The sequence below is a fragment of the Madurella fahalii genome (assembly GCF_045866475.1).
Source record: "Madurella fahalii IFM 68171 DNA, scaffold_1, whole genome shotgun sequence".
NCBI lineage: Eukaryota > Fungi > Ascomycota > Sordariomycetes > Sordariales > Madurella > Madurella fahalii.
In genome coordinates, this window is record NW_027263971.1 from 8,349,599 (window position 1) to 8,367,010 (window position 17,412).

At 52.9% G+C, this 17,412-nt stretch overlaps 4 protein-coding genes across 4 annotated transcripts; 1 reads left to right on the plus strand and 3 right to left on the minus strand.

Moving 5' to 3' along the window:
• Nucleotides 1-6,946: 6,946 nt before the first annotated feature.
• On the minus strand, nucleotides 6,947-7,213 carry MFIFM68171_02283 (uncharacterized protein; the record flags this gene model as incomplete). Its single annotated transcript, XM_071057705.1, has 1 exon — nucleotides 6,947-7,213. One exon carries the CDS (start codon nucleotides 7,211-7,213, stop codon nucleotides 6,947-6,949), a length of 267 nt encoding a protein of 88 aa, XP_070913806.1.
• Nucleotides 7,214-11,073: 3,860 nt separating this feature from the next.
• MFIFM68171_02284 (uncharacterized protein) lies at nucleotides 11,074-12,934 on the minus strand (the record flags this gene model as incomplete). The annotated part of the gene is made up of 4 exons (XM_071057706.1): nucleotides 11,074-12,042; nucleotides 12,119-12,475; nucleotides 12,647-12,718; nucleotides 12,914-12,934. 4 exons carry the CDS (start codon nucleotides 12,932-12,934, stop codon nucleotides 11,074-11,076), a joined length of 1,419 nt encoding a protein of 472 aa, XP_070913807.1.
• A 2,146-nt stretch (nucleotides 12,935-15,080) lies between these two features.
• On the minus strand, nucleotides 15,081-15,755 carry MFIFM68171_02285 (uncharacterized protein; the record flags this gene model as incomplete). Its single annotated transcript, XM_071057707.1, has 1 exon — nucleotides 15,081-15,755. One exon carries the CDS (start codon nucleotides 15,753-15,755, stop codon nucleotides 15,081-15,083), a length of 675 nt encoding a protein of 224 aa, XP_070913808.1.
• On the plus strand, nucleotides 15,124-17,130 carry MFIFM68171_02286 (uncharacterized protein; the record flags this gene model as incomplete). Its single annotated transcript, XM_071057708.1, has 6 exons — nucleotides 15,124-15,141; nucleotides 15,204-15,562; nucleotides 15,633-15,688; nucleotides 15,777-16,081; nucleotides 16,334-16,581; nucleotides 16,677-17,130. 6 exons carry the CDS (start codon nucleotides 15,124-15,126, stop codon nucleotides 17,128-17,130), a joined length of 1,440 nt encoding a protein of 479 aa, XP_070913809.1.
• Nucleotides 17,131-17,412: the final 282 nt, after the last annotated feature.

Below are 17,412 nucleotides of genomic sequence, written 5' to 3' on the forward strand. Positions count from 1 at the left end.
GTTTTAACTGGAGGGGTAGTATTAGGAAGTAGATCAATAGTATGATTAGTGCTTTTGAAAGAGGGTAAAATATCTATATTACTAGGGTTTATAACATCTATAAAGTCCGAGATTTCCGGCGGGATATCATCTGGTTTTCGAAGGGTATTTTCTTCTTCTTCTTCCTCTAGGAAAAGTGCCTCCGGTATATCCGGATATTGCATTAAGGAGTAAATAAAGGCTTCTCCTTGATATATCTTAAAGAATTTCTTAGGACTTTCGATCTAGATACGCTCCGATTCTGCTATGAACTACTAGGAGGAACCTTTAGGGTATAATAAGATTTTTAGAGATATCAAACTTAGTATCCTAAGAAGAATAGGGGAATCGTTTATAACAAGTAGATAATTAATAGCGGTATATAGAATGTATATTCTCTTGGTAATCCCTTGGCAATCTGTTAATTCTAAAGGAATTTTATAAATACTAAATACTTCGGCAATATAATGATCTATATATCGAATACAGGGTGATTGTATCCCGATCTATCGGAGCTTATACTTCTTTATAAACTCTAGGCTGACGATATCAATCTCTACTCTCGTATCCAGATCGACTATTATAGGTTTCAGGATATAATCCAATAAAGTTACTGAAGTATATATTTGTTCTTTGATTGGAACCCCTAATTCATTATCTTTACCGATATAATAGGGATTTATATCTATCGGCTTCTACCGTTTCCCCGGCGATACGAGCGGAATCCACTGCTATAGGTACTAGGGTACCTAGTAGCTTTACCTACTAATGCTCCCTTTTATAGGCAGTTATTAGCGAAATAGGTGTTGCTACTGCAGATAAAACCAGTTAAAGGATGCCTATAGCTATCCGCGGGATTCGACTAGTTAAAGTAAGAAGGGGTTAATATAGGGTGATCATTATATTTCGTATATAGCGTCGTTAATTATAGGTTTTAGAGGCGAATTCTATATAATAATGCCCTTTATAGACGAAATAACGTTTTATAGGTTAGGGGAGAACGAGATAAATGATAAGGACACTAGGTCGAATACTAGGAGATCTCCTGAGGTTTTCGGTATTGAAAACCGTACTAGATTTAGATAGCTAATTTAACTATTTCTTCTCGAGTTTCCGGCTTATTATAAATATATAGGTCGATATAGTTACTAATTATAGGTAAAAGCTTCGTATAAAAGGCTAAAGTACAAGCCTTTTCGTCCTATTTAGGAAACTGAGCTTTAAGGGATTCCAAGTACTAATAAAAATCTAAGGGGAACTGAGTCTCTCGTTACTTAATATCATTGAGTTGCTTTGTAATAGTAGACTCCTAATCGGTAAGATCTCGAATACAATTCAGTGTCCAATCTTTAAACGTTTTCTAGTTCTTCTCGGCCTATTGTCGTATATCCGCTGAAAGGTTGTTATAGTGGCTGTACCAGCGATTGCGAGGACGCTCTTCTATCTGGTCTAAAACGAAAAGAATTCGATTTATACCCGTTTTGAATCGCTTCGGGTTTCCTATAAATACTTACTGTAGGTCTTAGAGCTATTCTAGGCGACGTCGATAGGTAGTGTTGTCAGGGAGCTGAATCAGATACTTTACTTTAATTGCTTTTCGGCTCTCTTTAGGATCACTAGATTCTGCCGAGGAGGAACGATATCGTCTTCTTTTCGGAGGGGGCTCGTCTAGTAATATATTCAACTTTCGAAGTAAATCTTCTTCTTATTCTCGTAAGCTCTTTAACGCTTCTAGCTGTTGAATCCGAAGACGGGTCGACTCCAATAGGTTATTATGGTGTGGAGCGGGATATAGGATTTGAGAGTCTGAGACGGTATGGGAGGATATATGAGGTCGAATGTTTGGTGTCTCTGACCGATGAAGACGAATAGGATTTGCGGACGATTGAGGCGTATTCTCCCGGGAACTCTCTCCTCGCTCCGACACGTTCAAAGTGCTGATCGTGGGTGCTATCTCGGCCAACGGTAGAACAGAAGGATCAGAATTGTAAAGAGGTTGTTCTGGGAATACGTTGAGGGAGATGGACTACGATGTCTTGATATCGAAAAGACCTGGACCAGCGGGCGATGTCTTAGTGAACAGCCTCCTATCAATTATATAGAGACTGATCCTTACGGATCAGAAGTCCCCCGCGTGAGAGGGTTTCCCACGGGGTTCTTATCTACCCTAGTACAGTGACATCATCCACCGTTATTCGGCCGGTTCTCCCGGTCTTGCCCCGTAGCTCTCATTACAGTAGACGTAGCAAATCTCACAAAGGTTGTATTCTCGTATAATAGATATTCTTCGTGAAGCCTAGAAGGTTTTGGCTGGCAGGTAGCCAATTTATAGCCTTGCCTCACCTTATTAGTCCTTTGGCTTGCCCTGTATTCAGGCTATTTTCTTCTATTTATGAGCAGTCTATAGAGAACTGTCATCCAAGGAATAGGTCGCAGAAGTTAGTAAAGCTCTCTTCTTAAATGCCAGGGCTTTTCTATAAAATATATAAGCGTTTGATATATTGGAATAGACTGAGTTGAATTATAAGGTGGCTTTTGTCGAATTGGTTGGTGATCGGGACCGTTTTGAGGGGCGAGGTTCTATTGACGTCTATAATAGCAAATGTATTATATGGTGCCAACGTTTTAGAAAGGATATTTGTAATGAGAGCTACTGGGTAAGACTGGGAGAACCGGCCGAATGACGGTGGATGATGTCACTGTACTAGGGTAGATAAGAACCCTGTAGGGAACCCTCTCACGCGGAGGACTTCTGATCCGTAAGGATCAGTCTCTATGTAATTAATAGGAGACTGTTCACCAAGATATCGCCCGCTAGTCCAAGTCTCTTCGGTATTAAGACATCGTAATCCATCTCCCTCAACGTATTCCCAGAACAACCCCTTTATAATATTGCATCACGTAGGTTCTCGATCAAGCTAACTATTTACGAACCGTCTCCTGCAAGTTGGAGATAAGAAAAGAGGTAAGCAGAAGCCTAGAAGGACCGCAACTTAGCTGGATTGCGAGCGACATGGTTGCAGATAGCTTGGCTGCAACTCTTATCTAGGTGAACGACAGAATTGTGCAAAACCTTTGAGCTCCAACAAGTGGTAATTGTATGATTATATAGACTCTATGCCTCTCTCGTATTGTGATCCTATTATAGAGGTTGTGATTGAAAAAGGTCACAAACTTGCTCTCGTAGTAAAGACAGATAAGTGGTGCAGGTGCAACCGCCGAGCACGGATCATCGTCCAGTAGCCGGAGTTTAGGAAGGAAAGGAGAGCACGGAAAAAGAAGCTTTTCATTCCTCAAGGCATAGGAGATCGGTCCCTGGCGGGCCCTTCAATGCCTTTCGGAACGAGTTTGACAAGCTAAGTCCCTAGTATGGCTTGTGAAAAAAAAAAAAAAAAGATAGGCGCTTGAGCGTCGATTCTAAATTCTACCGCATTTCTACATCTTCTGCCTCGAATCGGCGTGGCGGAACCAAGGATGCTCGAGAGCCTCCCGCACAATAATCCCCCTCGCCGGATCCAAGTTTGTCATCTTCATAACCAAATCCCTGAGCTCCGCATCCACGTAATGCCACATCGCAAAACGCTTTCTCGGCCTCTCGGCATCAAAGTCACCCGCAAGAGCAATAAGGCGGTCGAAAAACACATTCTCCTCTCCAATGTGCTGAAGCAGGCCTTAAAGCCGTCCTCGTCTCCGAAATAAGATATATGTCTCCGGAGAATATGCCACCAAGCATCATCCCCACGCGGCCCTTCCTCGCTCACGCGAAAGATCATGTCGTTGAGCATCACGTAGATGACTACCGCCCCAAAGGAGAACATGTCGGACGGCGTGTTCTGCCGGGCACGTGCCCAAGACTCCGGGCTTCGCCATAGCTGGTTTCCACAAAGGCAACCCTTGAGGTTCTTGCCAGGTGGGAGGAGTACTGCATCCTCCAAGTCTGAGATCTGAACACTTTTGATGGCAAGATCGTCGCCGGTCGTCTCTTCATAATCAAGAAGGATATTGTTGGGTTTGATGTCTGGTAAGACGTCAGCTCCCTAATAATTCCCAGGGTGCTACGATACCACGTATCCGAAGTAGTACTCACCTGTGTGGATGATCCCTCTATCATGAAGCTCGGCTAGTCAAGTGAGAGCGCTTCTGAGGATGCTTCTCCTCGTTTCCTTCGACAAGGGCCTCTGGCTAATCTGAAGGAGGTCGACAGCCAGAAAGTGATAGACGAATAGTTCGAAATCTGGGATGATGTCGATCACTGTCCGCAAGTTGGGACACGAAGCTAAAGGTTTTTGTAGATCTTGCTGGTACTCGAATTCGCCCGGTATCATGTTTTTAACGATGAAGTTTTCTCCCTCGTCACTTGGCACGGATATTTAGCTTGGAGTCCGAATCATCGCTTAGGATTCGGGACGTACACACCTCGCCCGGTAAACACATAATAACGGATCTCGTCGCTCAGAAAGAACTTCCTGGATGCTGTATGTTCGCCCTGAGCGGCCGCGAAGAGTTGTTCCTATTGAAAAAGGCTCGGATTTTGTTTGCGACAGAGACGACATTGTCCAGCGACAAGAGTGGTAGCACTGTTTGATACAGCAGGTTCGGGTGACCAACGGAAATTTGGGTTTGTTCTGTGTATGGAGCAAAAGGATCAAAAGAGATTTGTGAAGGCTGGATGCCGTTCTTGGACCCAGCAGCATAGCGGAGAGGTTTCCGGCACGAACTATTATGACAGTTGTTGAGGTCAGAATTTTGGCTAACGCTTCCATGCACTCTTTTAGTCATTAGCGCTTATCTGCACGGACCAGGTGACGTCGCGCGGTTATCCTGCCATTCCGAGGCGTCAAATTTCTCTGGTCGTCACAGCACATGCAAAATAGATCACTCCCTTCAGATGGATTCCAGACGTTGATGTGTACATACACGCAAGGCCCAATTAATGACACCTTGATCCTATTTACATTTTACTAATTTTGATGGCTCTTCAACTTGAGGCGCGCGCCTAAGCACCTCGATAAGTTTCAAGCAGACGCTTCGGCAAAACTCTGGCGATGATTGCAGCCAATCATTCCGTAACTGTTATCACCAGGCCGCTGTGACGGTTGGGGGAAATCACGTTCACGTCCAATTAAGACGCCCCGGTAGGTGTCTGATGGTACGACGGCCAGCCCAAAGACCTGGCGGCGACAGAGCACGAAGCCTCTTTTTTTTTTTTTTTTTTTTTTTTTTTTTCTTAGATCACATCCTGTCCCGGTGCATCCATTCGAGCATGTGGAAGAAGTGAAAACTACAACAGTTACCAAATATAAAAGCGAGCTGGAGAATCAGATAATGTCCATGGAGTTGACATGCTTGATGTCCGAGATTCGATCTGAATTGGTCAACCACATCTTCGCCTGCGAGGCTCTCCTTGTATTCGAGATCTTTGTTCATATTATCACAATCCCCGTTCATCATTGAAAATGTCCAACGCTAAAGTCCTGTCAACCAAATTTGTCACCACGGTTGCCAAGGGCAGTCGAGTGGTGCAAGTCGGCTTCGTGGACAAGACAGACATTTGGAACAGGACATTCCTCAGCAACGAGGTTCAGCAGAAGTTTACGAAGGTGGCAGAGGGATATATTGACACCCTTCGCTCGGATACTAATATGGTCGCTCTCCAGTATGTCCATCTTGTGCTTCCTCGAATTGCCACCCACATCGCATCGCCTAGTCGACGAAGCTGTGTGACCGGCAGCGGTGGACCAAAACTCGGCTGGCCAGTGACAAGAACCGGGCCACGATCGATCTCAGCCCGGAAACTGCTCCGGGCGCCGTATCCCGGGTTGGCAACAACGTATCTTGACAGCATCAACCTTATGCGGGTCGTGGCGTGCCGAAGCCAAGACATGGTGGTTGCGCGCCGTCAAGGTCACCGGGCCCCGGCGAAGACTATCACGAGTTCGACCAGCTACCCGTCAACGATCTGGCGCAGGTTATAGCACCAACTTCAGCGACACCAGCATGTCTTCAACCTCCCGCCTCAAACTACTCGCCCTTGACATGATTACGAACGCGCCGCGCCGAAACATCAGTAGCCATGATTCGGCGCACAGTTCTCATCCTTTGCTCCGAGTTTACCGCGGGCCGCACGCTTGCTCAAGGCCGATAGCATCCGCCTCTAGCGACTACAGGGCAATAGGTTTGGAGATACTGTGAGCTATGGTGACAAGTACGATACTTTAACATGAATCTTATCATTACGTTCTCCACTGTATTGTTCCTTCACCCAGTAGCCGGACGAGCTGTCAGGCCTAATTCCTCGGCGAGACTGTCCGGCAAATGATAGGGGTCCCAGGAGTTAACCGTACCTATAGCATCGAGGAGGCGATCCTCAAGCGTCGAGCGTGGCTTGTACGGGATAAGCATGTGCTGAATGATCAAGGATTCCGGCGTGGCCGATGGGGTTTGGGCGTATTCGAGAAGAGTATCCGGAAAGCCAAACTTGGATAGGAAAGTGCGAGAAATGCAGGCTTTGTAAACAGTAATGTTCTCGTCATCCGGGTAACCGTCCAAAAGAGCACAAACCTGGGATAGGGCCGATTATGTTAGCCGTAGGAACGCCAGCATTAGGAGCCGCTTGTTAATAACTCACAGAGTATCTATATCTCTCGCGATACCGCCAGTTTCGGCGAGACCCAGCCTGCGATTGGGCAGCAGCAATAAGGGCAGCGGCGATAAATGGATGCGGGTCGGGAGATTTTATATCGCTACATCCAGCAAGGACCAAGGTCGCTGGTATTGAATGGTGCCGCTTGCGCCTCTTACGAGGTGCTGACGATCTAGGAGTATAGAGTGGGATGGGGAGGTTGAAGACGCGACGGTGGAAGCGAAACGGACACTGGGAACTAAAAAATATTAGCCTAAAGGTTGCGGTAAGCTGGTGGTATTCTTACTATGCCATTACAAAGCGCGAATCGGCGGCAAGCGCGACAAGATGATGGAGGTCAGGCCATGAATGAACCCCTTTGCCCCGGCGCCCGTTCCCAACCTTGCCTTTCGCGTGGTCCTCGGTATTGCCGCTGTCCTCGCGTATCTCGAGTTCCTGGAATTCGATATTGAGAAGTTCCAGGTGACGGTATGTCCATATCGATGGCGCCACGAGGAGGTTATCGCCTGGGTTACTGCGAAGGATGGTTTCGATTTCGGGCGTGAACGGCATGATGTCTGGTTGCTTTGAGTTGATGATGTTGTGGAGGACAGAGCTTGGGGCTTTCCATTCGACTCTTATCATCACGTGATCCGTATCTCCGCTTTTGAGCGAAGTGTCGGTGGTTTGGGCGGGGCTGAGTACTCCTGCTTAGCAATGACGACATGGCCTGCGATCTCCCCGCCTTGGCCTCCTAACCCCCCTCGTCATGACCCTTACCAATACCGGCGCACTTAAGGTTCCTCTAGCACACCATGGGAAATCCTTACTTCGGCAGCATTTGCGGCGTGTCATCCCTGGACACTGCCATCCGCCGAGAGGATGGAGGGACCCTCCGCTCCCTTGCCACACCGGATTGCAGATTGGATTCTGCCAGCAAGTGGCGTCGCCAACATCTCCTGGCCAGTCGCGTGATAGTTAAAACCGGGAGCAACCCTCCAGCTATCCTACCTATTCTTCAGGATTCTACGATCGGGGATGAAGCGTGGCCGCCCTTTATCCGCAATTTCCTGGATGGTCCCCCTGCCACTGCCGGGGCGCTTGGCGAAACCCCGGAGCACCGCTATGTACGCTTGTGCGAGCCCTCCAGTCTTGGGTCGCTGTGGGCCGCGCTCGGAGAGTTCCACCGCCACAAACCCGTGGATCCGAGCTACGAGAGCGACAATGACAGCGATGTAAGTATGGCAAGTGGAAGTGGAACCAGTTTGCCACCCGCCGCACGTCCCCGTTCACGACCCCAACCTCCCCCAGGCTTCGTCAACTCCAGTACCATCCAGGTGGGGTCATCGAGTCCCCTAGGTTCGTTCTCATCTCACCCTGGAAGCGTCTACGTCGATAGAGAGATGCATCAAGCCAACGCTCCGTCCGAAGAGGCCACTCTCCATTTCTTCCGGCTGGCGCTAAGCCATGTGCTCAACTATGGCCCACCCCAGCACAACCCTCTACCGGGACTCGTACATTTGCATCAAGATTTGGCCCCTCAGAAGAACCTGGTGGCAGTATCTAGTCACCAGCGGACCTACGAGGGTAAAGAGGGCAATCTGTGTATGGGAGGCCATTGATGACGGAGGGCTCGACATCTTCTCGTCACGGCCGAGAAGCCGCCGTGTCTGTCACTTGGAAGCGAAGAACAAGTTCCCTGTTATCCTAGACGGTACAGCTATCCCTTCCGACTCGGCGCTTGCCCAAATGGCATCGCAGGCGTTAGCAATCTACACTAGCAGCACAAGCGCCTGGATCGCCGAGAATACGGAGCGGGCACAGAATAGCCAGGGGTGCGTTTCTCCCTTCCTCCTTACCTTCGATCGGGGAGTCTAATGCAGATTATTGCAGTATCTTTATGATCTTAGCTACCCAGCAACATATACGGTTCTTCCACTTTGGGACCTCGAGTGCTTATGTGGATTCCCTCGCAGCCGAGACCGACGTGGTTGAGGAGGAAAACTGTCTTGTAGTAACGTGTACCTTGTCGTTGGACCTTGGTGAGCGCACTCATAGACTGTATTTTGTGCGGAATATGTCGGCGATGGTCAACTTTGCGTTGGCCACCATGTGCTGAGCTAGGAAACGTCTGAACTGGACATCCACAGGCGATCATACCGAGGCATTCGAGATATCGTAAGGGTGTGCAGGAGTCAATGCGGAGGATGATGGGAAGAGAAGGGAGGGGGGGGGGGGGGGGGACAGTGGCAGGCCGCCCGCACCCGCTGTAACGCTGGTTGGCGCATGTAAAGTTCCCCGTCGGACATGCTAGCGCCGCCGATGAGATCGGTGCGGTGTCGGGTAAGACCCGCCCCGTTAGCCGAGCTTGGCGCTGAGTGCCTCCCCGCGGTACTGAACTCGCCTGGCTCCACGGCGCACGACCGCCACGGTGGGCGGGTGCGGACTCCAAGCGTGACGGATGTGTGGCCGACTCTCGAGGGAAAGCCTGGTCGTAGAAGGCATCGCGCGTAGCACAAGGGGTGCGAGGATGGCCCAGCTCATATACGTCCCCCGGGACAGCGGCTGATTCGTCAAGGGGGTGGACGGGGGCGTCAGGGTGCGTCAAGGCCGACGTGTCGGGTCTCTCGCTCAGCCCAGGCGCGTCCATGCATGGCCTTGTATTCGCAGCACCTCTCGCGCCGGCTGCATCTACTCTACCTACTAACGCCACCAGAGATGCGTCCCGACCGGTGAGTGATGTGCTTCCCTGCTCGTGCCTCGTCCCCGACGCCCATCTCATACAAGCTGGTGACGCGCGACTTGGTTGCCGACAACTGTCACCCTCGTCCCATGTTCGCGGTTATCCTCACCTCGGATTCTTGGGCGGCGATGACAAGCGCTTCTGCACAGTCTTCGCCGCAGGGATTCCTGAGCCCCTCTGTCGCATCCACTGTGTACCTGCAGGGCAGCAACGTCGCATTCGGTCATTAACGCCGCAGCATCCGGCTTGTGATCGAGATTGAAGGGAGTGGGGCTCTTCGGGCCTCAAAAAGAGCCGGGAGCGGGAGCATTAACAAAGCTATCGAAAACAATATATGCTAAAGCCAACTTGGTGACGTACTAGCCTTCTACCAACGAAGCGAACGGGGAGCGGTTGGCCTAGACGCTGGACGCGGTCGATGGCTTGTAGGGGCGAGGGCGCTATGACGACGGATGCTGCAGCAGCAGGCGTCGTGTAATGGCCGACGCCGACGATAGCTATACTGACGACGAGCACGGGGTACGCGGTCGGGGTATATAAAGACGTCGAAGGCGCGTTGGCGGGCGGCGGGACCCGTAGCGGCGTAAATAGGACGTCGAAGCCGGGCGCTGAGGTCGGTAGCTTACGAGCTCTCGGTGTCGAGGATCTGATATACGGAGGGTAGCGCGGGGCAAGGTGCGCCATTTTGCGCGAATAAACGCCCTCCGTGCCGCCTTTCAATCCGCCTTCCCCGGCCCTACGCTGCCAAGGTAATTACTCCCCTTCCCCTCAATTATATGAACTGACCACCAACACTGCCTCTTAGCTCGTGAAGATATATAGTAAGCTTTCGCCTCGAGGGGCGATACCGCGAATCGATGGCCGAGCTTCTTGGAACCCTTCGGGACCAAAACTTGGTATAAGGGACGAGAAGTGGGCCCCGAAAAGAGGCGGGAGAAAACTCCAACTGACGTATATGCCGTAGGTAGCAACCGATGTATCTGTCTCGAGGATCTTGTATATTCTGCCGTCTTGATCCTTCGTAAGGGTATAGAACGATAGTGGCAGGTTAGTTTGCGGCATTATCATCATAACGGCTCCCCGGTGTCCTTGTTTTAGGGCCTGCACATACTGGTACATGTTGTGGGATAGTACATAGCATCCTAGTCTAATCCCTAGGACAGTACGTAGTATCCTAGCACCAAGACTGGGATGGTATTTAACATAACAGTATATTATATAGCATGGTACATAATATACTGGCATGTAGAATATACCAGTACATGATGTACTCGCCTACTACTGTCACTGGAACGAGGGGGACTTATCACGTGATGTGTCACGTGACCAGGTAGATTAAGGGAGATGAGATTGCGAAAGCTTGACCCTCGCACCGAAAAGGTGCGGGAGCCACGGTGTCTCGCCCTTACGGACCATCATTTGAGGGCTGAAGGCAGGGTGAGCTCCTTAACTAGTTGCGGGAAACGGGGTGGGTTCGGGCTTTTGATGCACTAGCTAGCTAATAACTGGGTAGAAATCAAGAGAGTGAGAAGAGCAGAGGGTTTCCGTCACGCTAACGAGCCAGCTTCCCTGTTTGGCACCTAACCATGTCCCGCCGAGCGCCTTTTTTCCCTTGTCCCCCTCTTCCCATCGCACCCCAAGCCCAGCAAAACTCCCAACACCATGCCCATATGGCTTCTGTCCAAACCGCCTAGCGGCGAAGAAGGCGGCCGACGAGATGACGGGTCGACAAGAGGCTCGTCAGGGTGTTTCTGGCGGTGCCGTGGATGCGGCGACCGCTGCCGCCTACCTTGATCGGACCGAGGCCTACTGTGCCTGTGGGCGTCAGCGTGCCGCGGCGCGTGGCGAGAGCTGCACCGCCCGACAGGGATGAGAACGGAGCCTTGGATCCCACGCCGCCGTGAGCCTGGAATCCCACACCGCCGGCATTGTGCTCCTGGGCATGCGGACCGAGGAGCTGGGCGATGCCGGCTGCGAAGCCAGACTTCAAGGCGCCCAGCGGGAACACCGAGGCCCGGAGGCCCTTGTTGTTGTTGGGGGCCCGGGGATCCTCGTTGTCGGGGTGGCTTAAGAGCGGAACACCCTGTTCGCAGTGCTCGCGAACTATATGGAGAATGTCGGAGAACTGAAGGACCGGCACGGTCTTGTCCTCGATATTCTCGCTGAGCAAGGGTAGACGGAGTTCGCCATCCCCAGGTAGATTTTTTGCCGAGGAAGCGTGGCCCTTGTTGAATTTGACGCCGTTGTGAGCCCAGACTTCGATGCAAGATTGCTGGGAAATATGACGAACGCGATCCTCGATGTCTTTGTTATCCTTGTGGATGTTGCTATCCAGGCCGCGCAGCTGGAGTTGAACGACCAGTTTGATGGAGGGATAGTCGCGTGTGATATCAGGGAGGACTGAGCGGACGAACTTATCGTTGACCTCCTTGCCGTTGCCGGGGTTGGCAAGCAGAAACACACCATAAGGTTGGTTTCTGTACTTGATGGCACAGACGTACTGGGGTCTCCCAAGAAGCTTAATAGGGAACCATCGCTTGAGACCAGGTACTCCAGCAATGTTTTTGCTGACCAAAGAAAACACCTCGCCATGGAGGGCATGGTGGAGAGAGGGTGACATGGTCATGGCGGTCATCTTGCCTGTTTCGGCGATGAAATCCTGCAGAGTCCCCGAGGGGTAATTAGCTGTTGTGCTGCGACTGAGCTGAAGGGCAGTCGGGATCTCCGGTACTTACTAATCGGATGGCACTGTTGGTGAACGTGCTGATGAGCTGCTCGAACTTTTCAATGCCACAGCCTGCGAGATTTGGTCTGTCGATAGGATCAACGATAAAGTGGTAATCCTGGGGGTTAGTGTTGTACGCGAGGAGGTAGCAGAGGGACGCAAAGATTTGCCGAAGGCGCTGGGGTTTATAAACTTCTAGAATTGCTTGCACAGCGACCAGTTCGCTGGGGAGCGGGAGCGCAGCGATGGCAGCCTCTTCTGCTTCCAGAATCGTGGATACGACGAGGTTCAAAGGAGCAGCCTGCTCATCAATGTCGGCGGCGGATTCGCTGGGGATCGTGGAGACGGCGGAGCCCTGAGAAGCAGCCTGCGAGTGAATGTCAGCTGGGTCTCAAGTTTGATTGACGTGCGCTGGCGCGCTGTGCTCAGTGCTTGTGCCGACAGGGAAACAAAGAAGCTTTGCCGATGGGATCTGGGGATTCATTGACGGGGCACTGCCGCCAGTGCCTGTGCCTACAAGTACACGAACAAGGCTTACCATGTTGATCTGCGCCGACATCTTGGGTGTTCTGGCAACGATGACAGGCCTAGAGCCCCGAGGAGCAGCAGCCTGCGAGTGGAATGTCAGCGTCCGACCGATCGGATCTCAAGTTTGATTGACGTGCGCTGGCGCGCTGGCACGCTGGCGCGCTGTGCTCAGTGCTTGTGCTGACAAGGAAACGAGCAACGCTGCCCGACAAGGAGACGAACAAGGCTGGCGCGCTGTGCTCGTGCTTTTGCCGACAAGGAAACGAACAAGGCTTACCATGTTGATCTGCGCCGACATCTCGGGAGAGTTCTGGCAGCGGCGGCACGCCTGGGGGTTTGGAGACACCCAGCTGCAGACGTTTGACTGGGAATGCCCCGGTGGCTATGGCGAAGATGACAGGAAGAGCCCCCACCAAGCGAGAGATAGAGGGGGAGAGAAAGAGAGGGCTTTGGGACAGAGAGTGTGAGGGAGAGGGAGGAGAAAGAGAGGATTGGAAATCGAAGGCAGCAAGAACAAGATGACCCCGCGAAAGCACGGCCCCCGGTTAGCGGCGAGGAAAGGCCCTTTGTGCAAAAGCCATATTCAAGAAGTCCATACAGCATCTGTGTGCGAGAGCACGGCTCGGTTAGCGGCACGGCCGCCCTCTCTGTTCGGACGATGAGCCACACACAGCACCTTTGCACCTGAGGTCTGTATTGTGGCCCAAGGCCTGGGCGCCAGGCTTTCAGGCTCGCTGTTTCTCCCTTGGGCTTGAAAAGCTCGACCATCTTCAGCACGCCCTAGGACTTGAACATCTCCATAACGTTCCTAGTTCGCGAGCGCTGCTGCTGCTGCTGCTGCTGTTGCCTTCTTCTTTTCTGCTCCCCCTTCTTCTTAGTCTTATCGAGGCTGTTGCGTGGGTGTTTCTAACCTCTTCCTTTCAATCGGCTGCCCTTAGATGTTCGCTACATTCTTAGGTGTTAGGTAGGACGGTTTTCTACATTGGCGTCCTTGATACCTTGGGTGGCGATTCGGATCTCTGAGGACTTCCAAGGCCACAGAGCCCATCAATCACACCGCCCAAGGTATGGCACCTCGTCCTGAAATTCCCTCAAGCCCAAGACGCAAGATTGATTACCGCTAACAAAACCTCGGATTTAAATTTATCAAGTTCAGACAGAGCCTCAAAGGCCGCCCATGATAGTAGACGTGGTCCCCCAGACCAGGACAGCAAGTCAATATATCGAGTTCTCAAAAGACGTGTTACGATCGGCACCCCCTGACGACAACCCCATCAGTTCCAAATTCATGGAGTGGCAAAACGCAGGCCAAAGCAGCGGCGCTTATCGACGTACATTCCGTCTACCCACACCCAACCCCTCTACAGCACCACATCAAAGAAAGCTAGCGAGATCAAGGCCATAAAGCTCTCTCCTCGTTAGCACTCTCCTCTTCTAAGAGAGCTCGTTAGTTGACTGGTACCCTAATCAAGAAGCCGCTGGCCGCGCCCCGAGCAAGGCGGGAGTGAGTTGGATCGTTCGAGGACGAACCGGATTTCTTGCGCGCCAAGGACGCTTGTAGCCTGGAACGCTTCGGTTCCCATCCGGGCGCATTGTTGCAACCCGGCCTCTTCCGGCTTGGTAAGGGGGTGGGAGAGGGAGAGGGGCCGGTGAGGTCTACGATCTGTCTCTTTGCCTCTAGGTCTCAGAGAGCTGGCTCCGTGTCGGGAGGGTCCTGGCGCAGAATCTCAATGCCCTACTATCCCAGATGATACCGACAGCACCAGAGACAGTATTCGAATTGCTTCTTAAGCCCGTAGATCCGGAGGTGCTGGCCTGGTCAACCGCGCTGCTCAAGCGAGTGGCAGTAGCTACAAGGCATTTGACAGTATCGGAGCTCCTTGACCTAGAGAACCAACGGCATCAACAGCGACAACCGCTACAGCAGGAGCAACACCAGCAGCATTTGCAGCAGCAAACAAACAAAGCCGCGCATATCACACTCGACAAGCTCGTCGCTACGAGGGAAAAGATTCGGCGGATGCTCGGCGGCCTGTTGACAGTACAAGGCCGAGACGTCTACTGTGTCAGCTGACAGAGCCGCGAGCCCTACGCTGGCCGTCTTGGCACGGGTTGGGGTCTCCGAGCTGCTGCGTCATGAGGTGAAAAAGAGTCGTCTCAAGCCGTCAATCTCCGAGGCGTCTTGCCTTGACGCTTTGGCGGTGGCGGCTGAGGCGGGCGATTTGCATACATTCGAGTACATCCTCGACAAGCTGGGCAAAACTACGGTTTCACTTGGAGGTGCCGTGGCCGGTGCACCGGCCCTCGCTGCGATGGGGGGGGGGGGGGGGGGCAATACCGACACCATCTCCCGTATCTTGGACCTGGTCACATCCAGCCAACCTCCCGCGATAGGGGAAGCCGCCATAATGACCCTGCTGGCGCCGGTGGCGTCGCTCGGACGCTCAAGTTGTTGTACAACGCCTGTTAGCCGTACAGTGTGAGAATATGGCGATAGACAAGACAGTGACTTGGACGCGGTGGATGAAGAGCGTGATGATAACTCGGATGACTAAGGCACCCATCAGGGGTACGGTTACACTGTACCCCTGCGCTTCGACTGCCGACGCGGTTTTGTCGATGTAGCCAACCTGCTTTTGGAAGCCAGAGACATACTTGGACTGCGTTACGATGGTTATTCGTGCGGAGGGTCCGACACAGAACGGGGACTCGAGTTGTCCTGTCCGAAATCCTTGCAAGCTCCGGAGCATAGGCGCGCACGCCTGTACCGCGCGGTCCGCGAATCCTGTCGTCTCGGCCGCAACCAACCGGTACAAAAAGTCCTCCGCAGCCTCTCCAGCGATCCGCCGCTCGCCCTGTGGCAAGAACTCTTCAGTATCGCAAACGCTAGCACCTACGCTGATGCCGTCGGCGAGACCATCGAGAAGTAGGCTGGGCCTGGCATCGGATCGATCGAGCTCGCGGATGCCCTGACCCGCGGCAGTGGCCTCACTCAGCCCAGAACTCGCCGTGGAGAGCTTTGCGACCTGGGTAGAATCGGCCTCGGAAACCGGTAAGCTTGGGATCCTCCAGTCAGTCTTCCATAACGGCGAGGCGTTACCATAGGCAGACCAGAACATCTTAGAACGGGTGGCAACAAGGGGTCTGCGAACAGGCGTTCGGTCACCGTAGCTCGGCTAAGTACATCCGCTTCCTCGCGAGCAAGGGCGCGGAGGATATGAACAGCCGAACCGCGCTCAGTTCGACACCCATCCTCCTAGCAGTTGAGGCTCAGTCTGTAGAGGCTCTCGAGGCGGCGCTCATTCAAGCTGGAGCCGACGCCAACGCGCCAGGTAATGATAACTTGTATCCCATTCAGGCAGCATCCTACGGCGCTGAGATTGCGCGCCTTCTCATCTCGTCCGGGGCAGACGTCGACAAGAGGTTCGACAACATGCCACCAAGTGTACGTACAGCTTTGGCTGCCCGGAAGCTCTTGAGAAGCTTCTGCACGCCTGCCCAACTTCTCATACGTGCCCTCGATCGACATGCTGCTGCGCCAGGAGGTCTAGAGGCCGGAACCCGGCATTCTCGCGTCTCTACTTTGCTTCCAGATAGACGTGTCCATTAAGGATCACAATGGCAACACCATGCTCCATTATCTATCAGGGGAAATCACTGTCGAAATCGTCGAGTTGGCGGTCAAGTGCGCGCCAAGCTCGACACGGTCGATAGCCGGGGCCGGACGGTGCTGGTGCTCGCCATGCACGTTGCCGACCCATCGGTCCTGCTGCGGCTCATAGAGCTGAGCGCTCTGGTCGAGGTCGACGGCAGGGCGTTTGACGGACTCTTAGCCGTGGCCTGCCTCCATCGCCCGCGTGAGGTCGTTCAGGCGCTCCGTAACAGCGGTATCGCCGAGTGCACCAACGTAGATCAGGTTGGCTCCAGTCCCGAGGCGCTGACCCCGTAGCTCGCGGCGCTGAAGCGGGATGAGACGGACGAAAAGCGGGCCATTCTCAAGTACCTTTGTCGAGGAAGCTGATGCAGACGCGAATCGTCAGGGGGGCAATTATTGGGGCACCACTGCATTTGGCCCGCCTGAAATCGACGCCTGAGACGATTGAGATGCTGATCCGGTACGGTGCCGCCTTGGATTCTACGGACCACGGCGGGCGCACACCACTTTACTTCGCCTTTTACCGCACCCTCGAGCATGTCAGGCTGCTGCTTGCAGGACCTGATAGCGGCACGGGGCTGAATGCGGTCGACAGCCTGGGTCGGAGCGTGCTCCACAGCGCCGTGCTGAGTGGGAGGCTTGACCTCGTCCGATTCGTCTTGGAGAAACGCCCCGAGCTAGTAGACCCAGAAGATATCCACGGCTGGACGCCACTGCTATGGGCCCTGCGGGTGATGGGCTTATGGGGCTCGGAGACCTGTGAGCGAGCCGACATCCTCCACGAGCTGCTCGGCCGCGGCGCCCGGCGCCTCATCTGCGGGCCAAGCCCAGGACAGTGAGTGGTCCACACTTTGCCGTCCCCCAAGGCCCCCCCCCCCCCCCCCCCCCCAAAAAAAAAAGGCGCCACTGGTGAAGTCTTGGCTCAACTTACATACTAATTGTCGTGCCCGGCCCTGTGTTGCCATGTCGCAGGTGCAATTCGGTCCGCTCTATATTTGCGTCAAATGCCAGGGCTACGCATGCTACTATTTTGTGTGCTTCAGGTCGAGGGAGCACCTGCATCCTGCTAGCCACCATGAGTTCACCTGCTTCGGTCGATTCAAGACCGAACGTTCCTCCGG